The sequence below is a fragment of the Meles meles genome, chromosome 7 (assembly GCF_922984935.1).
Source record: "Meles meles chromosome 7, mMelMel3.1 paternal haplotype, whole genome shotgun sequence".
Lineage (NCBI taxonomy): Eukaryota > Metazoa > Chordata > Mammalia > Carnivora > Mustelidae > Meles > Meles meles.
This window is the reverse complement of record NC_060072.1, coordinates 69897444-69913554: the sequence shown is the minus strand read 5'-3', so window position 1 is coordinate 69913554 and position 16111 is coordinate 69897444. Positions and strand designations below refer to the sequence as shown.

The 16111-nt window shown below is 32.8% G+C and overlaps 1 protein-coding gene across 3 annotated transcripts in view; it reads right to left on the bottom strand.

Moving 5' to 3' along the window:
- Positions 1 to 171: 171 nt before the first annotated feature.
- KRAS (KRAS proto-oncogene, GTPase) overlaps positions 172 to 16111 on the bottom strand; it is a 39127-nt gene continuing 23187 nt past the window's right edge. For 2 of the 3 annotated variants that reach the window (XM_046011300.1, XM_046011301.1), the window contains exons 5-6: positions 9806 to 9929; positions 172 to 4618 (exon numbers count right to left, since the gene is read on the bottom strand). In XM_046011300.1, coding sequence (XP_045867256.1) covers positions 9810 to 9929 — 120 coding nt within the window. In that variant the 3' untranslated portion in view covers positions 172 to 4618; positions 9806 to 9809. The remainder of the gene's footprint in view (positions 4619 to 9805; positions 9930 to 16111) is intronic. The other variant, XM_046011302.1, reaches the window with a different exon arrangement.

Sequence of the window (16111 nt, the reverse complement as noted above, 5' to 3'; positions counted from 1 at the left end):
GCAAACACTTAATTAGACCTGGAAAATAATGTTCACAGCACCTTTCACAAATAATAAAGAATATATCTAACACATAAGCTGCAAAAGATTCACTAATATAGTGTGGCTTATAAACTATTCCATATCAACTGTGGGGAAATATTTCAAATTTCTGTCAAGAAGTACACACGATCATAGTCACCATAACTATTTTTATTACATTACAATAATTAGGAGCAGTACAGTTCATGACAAAAATATTACAAATTTCAGATCACTTCACAGCACATACTCCTATAAACATTTAAAAGTTAATTAAAAGAGTGGTCATTTTTAAATTTAATGTTTGATATGACCAACATTCCTAGGTCAGCGCAACCAAATGATGGAAAACAACTGGATCACACTGCATATGTCCCACAAAAAAAAGCACAATGTACAAAATGTGCATGTTTCAGTTTACACTATACAAAAATAGTTAAAATACATTCCAGGTAAACATGTTACATTAAGAAATAGTACTAGTAAGAAATTGGCACTCAAAGGAAAAATGCAAAAGTATTTTCAACATGAAAACACGAGACAGTGGAATTGGAAACTTTTGGATAAAATATTACATAACCCATTTAGCACTATGGGGAGGGGGACCCTTTGTAATGGACATTTCTGCAAGTAGGAACTTTGTTCCTAAATTCATCTAAATTGCCTATCATCATCCCAAACAGGCACTTAAAACTATTAAACTAAAACAGTTATTAATCTTTTTATGACTATTCTTCAAGAACTGATGTAATTACATCTTTAGGAAGAAATAATTTTCATTTTCTGAAGGAATTTACAGCTACCAGTTGTATGCTGTTCAATTTTCCAATGCAGATTTCATGCTATCCAGTACTAACATAGAAGTTATTAAATATAAATTCAGTTTTAAAGTAACTGATGATTTTTTTAAAAACCATTAATACAGTTATCAAGAGATTACTTTTTAACAATGGAAATAACAGTTTTTATTGCCTACCAAAAAACAATGTGTACTGTTTGGAAAAATATGGTTAGAAGAAAAAAGTCACTGAACACAAATGAGATGAACTTGTGCAAACTGCAACTGAACATGCCTCACGAACTTTCTATATATATTAGGACAAAATTGTGCAATGGTGGCAAAGATTTTGATAACCTATAAGTTAGGTTCTAAATTCCTATGCAGTGTGACTCAGTTAAAATAGAGCCTAGAATTCCTAATTGGGAATATTCACTCAAATTATACTACATACTTCTGCTACATTCTTCCACAAACAGGTTAATGTCTAAGACTATGTAATTTAGCAATTTTTTCAACTCCAAGGGTTTTTATCTTTAAGGCCGTAATAATTACATAATATTTCTTTCTAATATTATCGCTCCCCTTTTAAAGTCTCTACAAAAACAAACCTTTTGTCAAACCATTCAAAATTCACATAATAAAGGATAATTACCACTGCCTAAAAAAGCTGCCCAGCTACATCAAAAAATTGAAGAGTCCTAAAAATCCCTCAGTTATGCACTGCAATTCCTGAAGTATGGCCATTTCTTTCTCTTGTGTAGAAACAAGAGTAAGTACTATATAAAGTCTTAACACCCTATCTAGATAATGTTCCATAAACCTGTAGTTTAGCATAGCATTTCAGAAATTGGACTGATTTTTACACAGAAATTTCCTTTTCTGTGAATTAGTTCAGGCATCTGTTTATTCATACCCAGATAAATAAAACTATTTTTGAATTCAATATTTAAGTCTATTTTAATTATGATACAAAGAGACCAACTAGAATATTACACACTTGGGAATTTTAATGTTATCATCTGACATATGATTTAATGTGTTACTGCAACTGTCCCAAGAAAATCACATAATTATCCCAAATAAAAAACATTATAGTAAGTTTACTCCTTTAAAATAATGAAGTAAAGTGATTTATATAAAGTAGCTTGATTAAACGGCTTTATTGGAATCAGAGCAAAACAATTATTTTAGAACTGGAAGAAACCTTACAGACCATATCATTTCTTTGCAAAACTAATATATGCATTATATTCTCTCTGGGTCATGTGCCAAATGCCTCACTAAGATATTACAGACTGCTCTCTAAAATATCAGCACTACTTAAGGATAGGGATTGTATCCCTCATTGGGAATACCGTAATATCCCCAGTGCCTTGTGTAGTACCTGGCATCCAATAGGCACTCAAATATTGGGTGGTGGACAAATGAATTCCACTAAAAAGTAAGCTTTATGAATTAAGTTTTAAGGTATTTTTTCATTGTTAAGAAGATTTTACTTACTAAAATAATGGAATGTATCACTGTTTCCAGGGCTAGTCCTAATTTTAGATTATCTAAGGAAATCCTTCAGTATTTATGAATTTATTAAATTCTACTGGATAAGGTCTATCTATTTATAGCAGGTATGAAAATTCCTACTTTTCCTATTTAGTCACTAGTGGACCAGGTAGCAAAGAGATGATGTTCAAAGGATCAAAATTAAATTGCTATAGCTACCACCTGAAAATTAGCTATTAGGTCAAACCCTACTACAGTATCTGCCAGATTATGTTGAGCCTGACTAATGTGACTTGATGGGAAGCCTTCGTGGAGATATCTAAAGCAGCAATAAATCTTGAGGTTAGGGTAATTAGAAGTATTAAAAGAAAAAGCATCAAGTCATGGGGCAAATAGAAGGGTATGCAGGCAAGATCACACTAATATGGGAGAGGAGTACTGCTACTGGAGAACAGATACTCAAAAATAAACTTCACCTCTTGCACAACTTTGTCTAAGACTGGCGCTGAAACACAGGTAAAAAGTTACAGATTGTGCTGACACTGACAAACAGGTATATCCTTATGTAAACTGAATGTAAATCACATAGTTGTAATGTTAGCTATAGCCTTTGAGATGACTTATTTTAACATGAAGAAATGGACAGCAAGTGATTTGCCCAAAACTAAAGTTGTAAAAGACATGTAACTAGAATCAAGTCACCTTCCTCCTAATCCAGTGATATTTTCACCTCAACACACCATCTCACTTCAGATATTTAAAAATACATTTTAAACGCACTGAAAGAATCACTGTTATTAATTTATTATTTAAGCATTAGTTATCCTTAAATATGGACCATACTTGTAAAGTGGGTATGAAATATTACTTTAGCCAGTGTTGAGAACTAACCAATACTAAAGATTTGGAAACTTTTTCACATCATTGTTTAAAAAAATTAAAGTCTTGCCACCCCTACCCCAAAATCTTATTTGAAATAATGCTTTTAAACAAATTCTGTTGTGGGTTTTTTGTTTTTTTTTTTAAACAAAAGTGATGCTCCTGGTATGTCCGCAGGACCACCACATAGTGAGGATGCATCTTAACCAAACTCTCCTCGTCCCCACTTTTCACTACTCAACGCATGGCAACACTGGGGACCACAGGGATGCAGTCCATACCATGAAACTCTTAATGAAGCTCAAAGGTTCACACAAGGCCTGGCCTTGCAACCTTGGTCTCTTTAACATCTACCAAAGCTAATTGGCCCAAATAATCTTTAATGTCACTACCAGAATTAAAACTATTTTCTAAGACCGAAGATCAAGAAAAGATTTAAAGTTATGCTAAGAAAGAGCAATCTGACACAGGGAGACTATATTTAATTCCTATGGGAATTTTTTATACATGTTAAAATTTTTTCAATTAATACAAAAATTTAGTAGCATGTAAATATAGCCCCAAAATGGTTGCTATAATCCTCATTACATACTGGGTCTGCCTTAATAGGAAAAGCTATTCAGAGTATTAGAGGAATTTATCTAATATGGAAAGTAAATGCCTTTTAATATTTTCCATTGCCTTGTATTTTTTTTTCCATTTTTTCCCTTTTTATAGAAAAAATATAATATTTTTGGGAGTGTGACTATGACAAATAGCAGTGAAAAGATGGAGAAAACCTTTGTGAACAGTGTAACTTTACATTCATTAAGGGTGACTGAAACTATAGGACATAATGCCTGTAAGATGAATCTGTAAGAAGTCCATAAATTCATGTTCCCTCAATGTTTCAGTAAAACCCATCATGAAATCTCAACTCAAGTTATAATTAGTAATTAATCCATGTATGTGACTAGATAAAACACAGAATAGGGATGATTCAAAAGCTTCATTAATTTGTTTCACACCAAAGTTCACAATTGGTAAGAAAAATAGGAAGTAATCAACTGCATGCACCAAAAACCCCAAGACAGAAATCTCAGGTATTCAGTTTCTTTTTCACAGGCATTGCTAGTTCAAAAACCAAAACTCAGGGAATACTGGCACTTAGAGGAAAAAAAAGTTTCCACTGTCATTTTAAAATAAGCATTCAAGATAAAAGCTAACAGTTTGGATGGAGCAGAAAATTAGGTAATGCTAAAACAAATGCTAATAATTTAGTGTAATGTACAAAAATTACCACTTTTACTTAAGTATGCCTTAAGAAAAAAGTACAAATTGTATTTACATAATTACACACTTTGTCTTTGACTTCTTTTTCTTCTTTTTACCATCTTTGCTCATCTTTTCTTTATGTTTTCGAATTTCTCGAACTAATGTATAGAAGGCATCATCAACACCCTGAAAGACATAACAAGTATTAAAATGTGGGTATATATGATGGGTTGAGGTATATAGATAACAGAAAGGACTATGACTACCAGAAACTCTAATACTGATAAAGAATAAGGACACTTTACATCTCTCCTTAGGAAACTGAATATGTATCAGACTTTTAGGATTCTTATAATGTCTTCTTCCTGACTATTTCATCAAAGCATAAATAGGAACACTAATTCTCACAAAGGCAAGGAAAATAAATGTAGCCAATCTTACAGAAGCTGAACAAATAACTTTTTCCCAGAACTTACTTTGCTACTACTCATCTGTCCATATTGGCACCCTTGGTCACCAAAATCCAAATGCATTTGTGTGTTTTTCTATGTGTAAATATACATTTACACGTAATTATCCCAGGGTTTCTAGATATAAGCCATGTAAGTATATATTACTTTCATAAGTATTCAGTAACAATATTTGAGCTCTGGGTTCAATACTTACTTAAATCCATTAGATGTAAATAATCCCCAGGAAGTGAACAGTATTCAAATATCCTTTCAGTTTTCAAATAATATATATTAAGGCATTAGTTTCAACTCATATACTTAACATACTGAAACTTCAAGTGGTTCCAAGATAAGACACAACAGTTTGAAAAATATAATACCTTGGATCTGTAGAGAAATGAACTAAATCATTTAAATGATGGTGTAGTCACCAATTTGGAGTAGATTCTCTTTTACTTATTATTGTTTTAGTTTCTGTTTAATATATTATGTATGTATCCAGGAGTTTGCCATATAAAGCCAAATGCTATTTCTTCAAAGAACTTTCCATTTGGTTATTTTGGTACATCTATTCATGATCAAAGCAAGGTATATAAATAAGTAATGGCTGAAAGTGATTTCAAGTCAGAATAATTTTTGACCTAAAAATTTTCAGGTGGAAAATGGCACTCTGAAAGTGATAAGAGAATAGGACCTTTTTTAACCTAATTTTTTTAACCTAATTTAACCCTGCAATGCTGAAATTATACGGGATTATAAAAGTCAATTTCTATCATGACCCCATTAAAAAGCAGATTAAATAGAAAAGCAAAATAAAAAAAAAAGGAGAAAACAAGAAAAAATTTAAAAAGTATGATCCTCTATGTATCTTAAAATCTGTTCTACAGGGGCACCTCGGTGGCTCAGTGGGTTAAGCCGCTGCCTTCGGCTCAGGTCATGATCTCAGGGTCCTGGGATCAAGTCCCGCGTCAGGCTCTCTGCTCGGCAGGGAGCCTGCTTCCCTCTCTCTCTCTCTCTCTCTGCCTGCCTCTCTGCCTACTTGTGGTCTCTCTCTGTCAAATAAATAAATAAAATCTTTGAAAAAAAAAAAAAATCTGTTCTACAGAATAGTAATTATTCTTAAGCCTGTTAACCTTATGATGCTTTCAAACAGAGACACTAGAGGGAGTCCTAAGAACAAATACCCAGTAAATAAGGTTGTCTAGATTAAGCCACTTTAAGAACAATGAAAATTGGGTTTTTTCTCATTTCAACCACTTCTGTTAAATATTCATATAAATACATTTATTAAGTTATATTATGTTGAACATAATTTAAAAATTTAACAGTGATATAGGACTTCTATACTGTGCTACTAAGATAATTTACAATTAATATTTCAATATAATAAATTAATTCAGGGCCTTTTCATTCAAGTTACATTTAACTAATTTTCACAATAGATCTAAAAATCAGAACATTATCAACATTTCTAAAGAAACACAGAGTAGGAATGACATGCTTGCTTAGGTTTAAATAAACAGCTGTAGGGGTGCTGGGTGGCTCAGTCGGCTAAGCAATCAATTCTTAATTCTGGCTCAGATCATGATCTCTGCTCGCAAGATCAAGCCCCATTACCAGCTCCGTGCTGAGAGCAGAGTATGCTTGAGATTCTCTCCCTCTGCCCTTCCCTAGCACGCTCCTGCGCACCCATGTGCTCTCTCTCTCACTAAGGGGTGCCTGGATGGCTTAGTCGATTAAGCATCCAACTCTTGATTTCAGCTCAGGCCATCATCTCTTGGGGTCCCGGAACTGAGTCCCACATTGAGCTCTCCTCTCAGCAAGGAGTCTACCTGAGAATCTCTCTCCCTCCCATTGCCCCTCCCCCCCAAAATAGATCTTGAAAAAAATAAAAGCTTTTAATAAGTAGATAAATAGTTCTAGGATAAGAACCAGAATTTTTGTGTGAAGTCTAGTGAAAAAAGTCCCCAATAAAACACCCAACCTGCACTCACTGATGTTCTTCACTTTCTGATATTCATTACTGACACACACCTGCCTTTCCTTTACCGGAAGGAGAGAGGAAAAGTGATAAAATGTAATTTATCAGCAATACAATACAAGACTTAATGCAGAAACCTTCATGCTAGCCCTTTTAATATACAGAAAGGAGAAACTTCCACTGATACAACTCAACTAATAATCAAAAATCCTTAGAATGGTAATGGAATCAACTCCCCCACCCTTCACAAATTTCCTTTGATCCCACACACAAGCTTATGTAGTCTACTTCACTTCAACTGTTTTTATAATAAAGAAAATGTCAATGATACTAAAATAGTGAAGCAGATAAAATGAAAACCATGATACGGATATAGAGAAGACACATTCTAAGGTGAAAACAAAATAAAAGTGTTTAGGAGACAATGAAAACAGAATTGTTAACATTACCTTCTTTCACTAAGATTTTGACAAATACTTTAGGTTAATATTGCATTCTTTCTCAATGCTGAACTCTTTTTTATGTAACTTATGAAAATTAAACAATTTCAAGGGTGCCTGGGTGGCTCAGTGGGTTAAGCCCTGCCTTCAGTTCAGGTCATGATCTCAGGGTCCTGGGATAGAGCCCCGCATCAGACTCTCTGCTCAGCAGGGAGCCTGCTTTCCCCTCTCCCTCTGCCTGCCTCTCTGCCTACTTGTGATCTCTGTCAAATAAATAAATAAAATCTTTAAAAAAAATTAAACAATTTCAATGATTAGGGATAGGTTATAATTAGTAAAAACAGGGCACTGAATTCCTTTTTTCCATATGGGAAATAGTCATTTTTCATATACACATGAAAGACAAAATAATTTTTGTCTTTATAAAAGTGATTTTGCTGAAACCCAGCCATTTCAGAACTAAGAAAAACTAATTTGTATATATTTATTACTGTGAAAATAATTTTGAAAAACTACTTTTATTTAAAATTTTAAGTATTACCAAGTGCACTTTTTAATTTAAATGCTATCCATGCCCAGTGAAGAAACAAGGATTCAATTCATCATACCCACCAATTATTTGACGTTCGTACTACATAGTCACAAATAAGAAATCTTAGAAGACTATGTGCTTCTACCTTTGTTTTAAAAAAAAGTTAAAGTGCAAAACTTACTTTATTCTAAATATTGTACTTTAAAAATCACCTACTAGTAAGACAATAGGAGGAGAAAACTAAAAAAAATCCACCACCTAAATCTGGTCATGCCTACTATTTAAAAAAGTTTAACTTTTCAAATTGCATTGCAATATTAAATTTTACCAGAACTTCTAAATTAAGATATTGCTCTGTACAATGATAATCAAAAAATATTAAGAGTTCATAAATCTCAATAAAAATTAATGCCAGTCATGCTTTATTTATTCTTTTGAGGTTAACTGATTAGTATAGCATCTGTCTTTTGGGACTGAACCTATTATTCAGTACATTTTAAGCTTTTGGGAGATACACTGATTACTTTAGACCTTAAATCCACTTAATAAACACTACTGAGTGAAATCTTTTCTGAGCAGACCAAATTTAATATGAGTTGGTTGAGAAAGGAATACTGGGGCACCTGGGTGGCTCAGTCAGTTAAGAGTCCAACTCTTGATTTGAGCTGAGGTCATGATCTCAGGGTCATGAGATGGAGCCCCATGTCAGGCTTCCATGCTCAGCATAAAGTCTCTCGCTCCCACCAAAGTGCACGCACACACTCTCTAAAATAAATAAATCTTAAAAAGGAAACTGAGAATTCCATTCAATAAATTCAAATGGGCAGCTACATGTGCCAGGTAGCACATGTTAGGCCATCGTCATGCAAAGATTGAAAATACATGATTCTGGCTATGAGTCTACTGTATAGGAATCAAACATAAAAGAGATTATTTCAATTTAACATGGCAAGCATGTAACAGTTAGGAACAGTATACTGGGAATACACAGGAAGGGTACTAGGCCTAGTCTAAGGCTATAAAGAAAGATTCTTGGAGAATAAAGAATCATGAAAAAAATGTTAGCTAATTATTAAGACTATGGATAAAGGTACTGGCATTCCAACCAAGAGCAACAGCCAAGACTCAAGGGAAGGCAAGAAATAACATGGTGTTTATTTATGTAAGAACCAAACCAAACAAACGAACAAAAAAAAAACAACAACAAATCCACCAACAAAAGAAAACTTCAAGGACTTTTTAGGGATAAGACCAAAGGCTAGAAGGGTAGGAAGATGTTATAAAAAAAAGACATATATAACATACTATGAAGTTTGAGATTTTATTCCATAGGTAACAGAAAGTTAGTGACTGGACGTAAAGAAAAGGGAATGACATTTCTTTTAACTGTATCTCTCCAGCTGCACTGTGAATAAAGGCAGCAACAAGTAAACCAAATAAGAGGATATAACAGTCCCGGCAAGAGATGATAGGAACCTGAACTAACAATGTGATAAAAGTCAAAATGTAACATCAAAGGAATTTGTGGTTGCCTCCAAATGGGAGTGCAAAAGAGGGAAGTCAGAGTCATCCCCAAACTTCAGGTTTCCTGGGTAAAAAAATGATGCTGATGCCACTGAGTTAGAGAACACAGGCAGAACAAGTATTTGCTTGCAAAATGTCCAAAAGAAAGAATACATTGTAAGAGTGGGCCCTTCCCCACCTTCTGGACTGTTCAACCCTACTACTCTACGCAGTTTCCTTTCTTTTTTTTTCTACACCTGATGACAAATGTAGTCTTCAGCTATCAAAACTGCATCAATTATAATTAATACACATTAGATTAAAAATAAATGAATTATAGAAACAAACTACCAATTTCCTATCTTTTAATACAGAAACCCACACCTAGGTAGTTCTAAAGTGGTTGCTACTTTGTTACCTTTGAAAGACATCTGCTTTCTGCCAAAATTACTATGCTGAACTTACCAGATTACATTACAATGCATTTTTTAATTTTCACACAGCCAGGAGTCTTTTCTTCTTTGTTGATTTTTTTCAATCTGTATTGTCGGATCTCTCTCACCAATGTATAAAAAGCATCCTCCACTCTCTGCATTGTAAAACACAACTTCTTTAAAGTCTGTTTCATTGGTAATGGTAATTTATTGGGACAGCCTTGTGTAAGAAGTTTGAAATTGTGACTTTTACTTGAGAATTTCTTTTTAAAACAGACATCAGATTGTTTGAATAAAACTGGGGATGTAGCTTTAAAATATGGGCTTGAATCCTGGTTTGTTCTTTAAAATCATTTCTTATAATGGAATTAGAATTTTTAAAAAATTTTAATTAGCAATTAGGGGAGATTATGAAAAACCTAAGCACATATATTAGCATCTGTGGATCAATTAATGCAAACATTTTAGTTTGTTAATCATGGAATTAATCAAAGCTTAACCTGAAGTTAGATTTAAATTATTTGATTTAGGAAAAATAAGCAGCCCTACCTGGGGAATGAGGAGAAAAATGGTACAAAAGGGATGTTTAAAGTTAAAACACACACACACACACACACACACACACACACACACACACCCCATACACACACCCTCAAAATAAAGGTGCGTCAAGAGACTGGAATCTTGAGTTCTATATTCAATTAAAACACAGTCCAGTCAATTTTTAGAGCCCACAAGTGGAGCTGAGACTAGAAGGGATTTTTGTGGGTGAACAGCTATATTATTTAAATAAAAATGCTACATGAGGGCTATTTATCATAATATGAAAACACCATGAATTGTTTAAAGTATACACACAAAATAGTAGTAATGCATTTTGTTTTCATGGCCATATGGAGATGAAGTTTTTAATGTCTTTTCTATTCCAGAAAAGTAAGCAGTAGCCAAAGGGGACAAAGTAGTTAGTTAACGGTGCTCCTAGTTTGTCTAAGAAAACATACCACCAAAATTTGAAGCTTACATCTAAAGATAAATACACACAAATATTAATCTACATGTACTGATTAATTTCAAAGATTAACAATTGTGTTTATTCTTCTAAAAGAAAATATAAGTATTTAGAAAGTCTGGTATATTTTATTATACATTTAATTTTAAGCCTAATCTATTTTTAATTTCTAAAATGTATTACTTAATATGGGAATTGGCATATTTTAACTCTCTGGGATTGGTAACATCAGTTCTTTTATGAACCAAATGTGACAAAATGGGCCCAGTACCTAGGAAAACTAATATATATAAAAAATATGATTTGTAGTTTTAAATTTAATCAGGCACAGAGAATTGGCCATTTAAATATTAACTGAAGTAAACCAGTTGTTAAGGTTCAATTTTTGCATGTCGAAGTTCATCACATATTCATTGTGTTTAATAATAGTTAAGGGGGAAAAAAGCACATCAATTCTTTAGGGCATATTAATTTTTATAAATCTCAAGAATATACTAAGTACTGCTTCAATAGAGTTCAGTAGCTTACCTTTGAAGTAAAACTTTAAAATTCATAAAATTAAGTTTCAGTTAATAGGCATTTAAGTATGTTGTTTACATGTTAAAATGTACATCTCAAGTTATTTATAACCATCCAGTGATATATTTCTATTTGGCTATCTAACAAAAAATCGTAATAGCCCCGAAAAATCTACATCTCTTTTTTAATGTAATCAATTTACTCAACTAGCTAGCCAGCTAGCTAAGTCAACTACAAAATAAAGATTTCTAACCATTTTCTGAAATTATTAAATACACTGGTACTTCAAGTTAGATACCCATTTGTGCCTGTATACAAATTTTTAGTATTTTGTATTTATCATTCTCAAGAGGAAAGGGTTTATTTTTACTTTTAAGTCCTTAAAAAATTATATATTAGAAATTCTCATTACATAAGATAAATAATTTAATGCATTAAATGACTCCTGTGAAACATGTAAGATGTAAAGTATGAGATGGCATTTAAGATATTAAGATATTTTCATAAATGACTCTTTCAATTAAAAAAATCAATGCAAGAAATTAAAACACACACACACATAAAACAAACCAGGTAAAAGCTCATATTTTTTAAGAATGTAAACTCTTATTTCTATTTTTAAAAAAGTTACAAGGTCAGTAAGAGTAGTAGTAAAACATGCTAGAGGCAGAGGAGAGGGTTTTGGTCCTCCACCAATTTAGGAGAAGCAAATTTTGATTGTAATTTGTTTCTAAAATCGGTTTGAATGTGTCTACTTTTTAAGTGTTGTGCGCATCCCCATCACCAGTACGGAATATATGATTTTTGTTTCCAGCAATGCAGAGAGAGAACTGGAGGCCAATAATTAAAAAGAAGTGATTACTACCCACCACCAAGAATTCAGCATTAGGACCTGAGTAGCTGAGATAATTAACACTGAGAAATAGTTCTTCCAGAGTGACTCTGGTCATTTCTTATTTTTACTAAGAGGAAATTTAATTATATTTTAAAGAGTCAGTTATTTACTATATTTTCTCAGACTTAAATTACTTCTCATTTCTTGATAATATGCTTTAAAAGTCAAACGACATCGAGAACATTATTCATCCTTGTTTGCATCTTAAGCCACTGGCATACCAAAGAATACTGGTTTCATACTCTAAAATGTATAGGTAATTTTTTAAGACAAGGTATAGCTGAAACAGATTTTCAATACCCTCTTAGCCAGTTGCTGAGCTCTTAACTGGCACTCAATGATTTATTCTTGAGAATATGGCTTATTGCCACATATATTCATTTTCAAACATCACTTACTAAATTTTCAGAACTGAAAATATGTAGGAACAAAAGTGTACAAGTTCATATGTGTAAATTGGTTTTGAATCAAGAGATCTGACAATAATTTTAGTTCAGCTATTATCTGAAAACACACTTACGAGACTAAGGAAATAGGGCATTCCATACCAGAAAAGAAATGGTCAACAAATAGCACCATACTACATTCTGGTGCCTATAATGCTTTCACTAAACAATTTCACTCCAAACGAGTTCCTACTGAGAAGCTTATTACAAAAAAAAATTCTTGAAAACACTTTCAAGGAAGTAACACTTCAAATACCCTCAATATAGGCAGATAAAAGACTACTAGCCTTTTCTTGGGAGACAGGAATGGGAGATACTAGATGCATTCTTTAAAAGAATTCTGTATTAATGAATTTCTCAAGAAACCTTGCCAAACCACAGCTCGTGTCAGGTACACCGAACTGCAGCACTACCACTAACTTGGGAGGTCATGCTTGCCGCACACAGCAGGTGCTCAGTTACTGTTTTATTTTTAACTCATAAAAAAGCTAAAGTTCAAAATATTTATCTCCTGTACATAAACTCAACTACTAACCAACAGAAATATAGCACATAAGGAGGTTTTTTATTTGGTTTGCTTCAAAACAATGTAATAGAGGTCTTCTAACACCTAATTTTAAGTATTTAGAAATTAACAAAAACCAGGAAATTAATCACTCAGCATTTTTAAATTTATAAAACTAATTTTCAAATAATGCTCAAATTGAGACCTCCAGAAAATAAAAAAGCTGAATTAGGAGTAGCAGATATGCTTAGAATTCTGCTTCTGTCATCCACTTTCCTGAACCCTCCCCAATTCTGATTTTAGCAGACTGGAAAACACACAGCTAATTACCATGGTGTCAATGTTTTGGTTTCAATAGTCTTTGTCAACACTGCATGCACTGCCCAATGAGGCCAGAAAAATCTGGCAATTACTAAACTACCCAGATAAATGTGAAGTAGGTAAGGTCTTTATATACTTGGAACATAGGGGCCACATAAAGCATAATAGCAGAAAATAAAATTACTCTGGCTTTTCAGATGTGGACTAAAATATTGTAAAAAAATATGTAATTCACTATATTCTAGCCCATATAATGGGCTTTTTAAAATTACAAAGTAATTTCATAAAAATATATATTCTGCAAACCTATCTTAAAAAGTACTAGAGTAAAACTACTATTTCCCTTTCACAGAATATGTAACTTTTATATTAAAATTACTATTGTTAGCCTGTAAAATTTAAGTCTAAAGTCTGACCTAACTTCTAGCATCTAATCAAACAGTACAGTTCCCCAGAGAATCAGGGATCAGCACACTACAGCCCGCAGGCCAAATGTAGCCACAGCCTATTTTTTTGTACTGGCCAAAAGCTAAGACTGATTTTTGCATTTTTAAAGGGTTATAAGAAAAAAAAACAAAACAAAACTGCAACAGATACCACTTGTGGTCCCCAAAGTTTGGGCTCAGTCAGTTAAGCATCTGCCTTAGGCTCAGGTCATGATGGGACTGAGTCTCGCATCCAGTTCCCTGCTCAGTGGGAAGCTTGCTTCTCCCTCTCCCACTGCCTTCTGCTCCCCCTATTTGTGAGCTATCAAATAAATAAATAAAATCTTAATTTTAAAAAAACCACTTATTGTCTGGTCCTTCTAAATGAATGTTTTTTTCCTACCAACCTTAATATAAATAATTCTTTTTGGTGTTTCGGTTTTAAGTTTATGCTCAAGACTAAAACTTAGGGTATGAAACAAGTAACTGCTGATAAAATTCAACAAGAGTATGCATATTTAGTTTTGCTCAAAAAAACAAATAAATAATAGCAGATAAGAAACAAAATACTCTGCATAAAATAGGGCTTCAAATTTTCACAAAAACTGGAAATGTACAATTTATGAAAATTTATATTTATCACAATCTCCACAATTACTTGGAACAGCTCTTTAAAGTCTTCCAAAAGCATGCAAATATCAAATTAATTTCAAAAGAAGATGAATAAACTTTTGAAAGGCAAATCAACAAGTCCATAAAATAAAAAGAAATCAAAGATCAGAAACGAAAATATCTGAGTTATAGTTTAGCAACATAAATTATATAAAGATATAAACAGGTTTTAAGAAAAGCTGAGCATTAGAAGAAATAAAGTACTACAAGTATTCCTTTACATTACTCTATATTTTAATTAGATGATTTACATAAATGTCTACAAAGCAATTTTAAATTAATCCACGTCCATATCATACATACTACATTTACTTTCCCTACCCTCCCCCAAAACTGTATAAAACCTACAAAATCTACTTTAAAGGAATCCAGGTAATTTTCTGATTATTATGAATGCTGTGGTATATTAAAGCGTTAATGTCAAACACTGAATAAACTAGTACTTCTTAGATAGTAACTATACAAGAAAGAAGACACAGCTATTTCAGGCTCTTAGAGGGCAACATTGTCAGAAAAACAGACAACTCTTTTTTACTGTCTTCTTTTGTCTTTCTACCCCACATATGGTCCATGTATCAAAATCAGCATCACCTGAGAGCCTGTTAAAAAAGCAGGATCAGGTCCCAACCTGAACCCTCTTACTAGAATCTGGATTTGAATAAGAAGCCTAGTCCATTCATACGCATATTAAGTATAAGAAGCCCTGTTTCATTTGCAACCCTTTACCACATTAGGCAAAATCTCAGTTTTCTTTCCTTTTTTTTTTAGTTTTTTTTTTTAAAAAGTTACAAATAATGGAAATTAATAAAATGTTACTGGTATGATTTAGTAGTAGGCAGTATGTTGACAAATGTTTTCGATAACCCTCCTTGTATTTTATATTAAAGTTATAAATATTGTAATCATGTTTTCTGAGTACCTCTTCTATAAGAGAAATCAAGAAGTCCGGTTATACAAGACAAGCAAAAAGAAGACAAAACCCAAACTTTCCCCAGTCTCTTGGACCTAGGAATGGATTTGAATGAAATCTTAATTCCTCTAAAGTAAAGTGAAGTACTGTACACCAACTTCTTTCTTTAACCTATACATCGGGTTTTAGAATGAGATACTTGTACTATAATCAAACTACAGAAATTCAGCTTTTAATCCCTCCAAAAGGACTTAAAATATTCATTTTAATGAATATTAAATAGTCAAATGAATATTTACACGAATATTCATTCGGTGTGTGTCAAATTTGTACAGTCAGGAAGCAGTGCATACGATCTTCCACTGGGGAAACAGACATATGCATGAGCTGAATGATGGTTTACTTTAAAATTTTACCCCTTTATAAATTCAGTGAAAGTTACAGAATACCTGTTTTTATAAGTTTAAACATGTAGTGAGTTGTTCATCAATTTTCTTACCTCCTAGCATTACAGAAGTTAAATTCCACAAAATTGGTTTTCTGGGTTCACAGGTACATGTAACTAGCAAAGTCCAAAATAAATCTTCATCTTGTATGGAATATAAATTGATCAATTTCTTAGTGTATGAAAATTA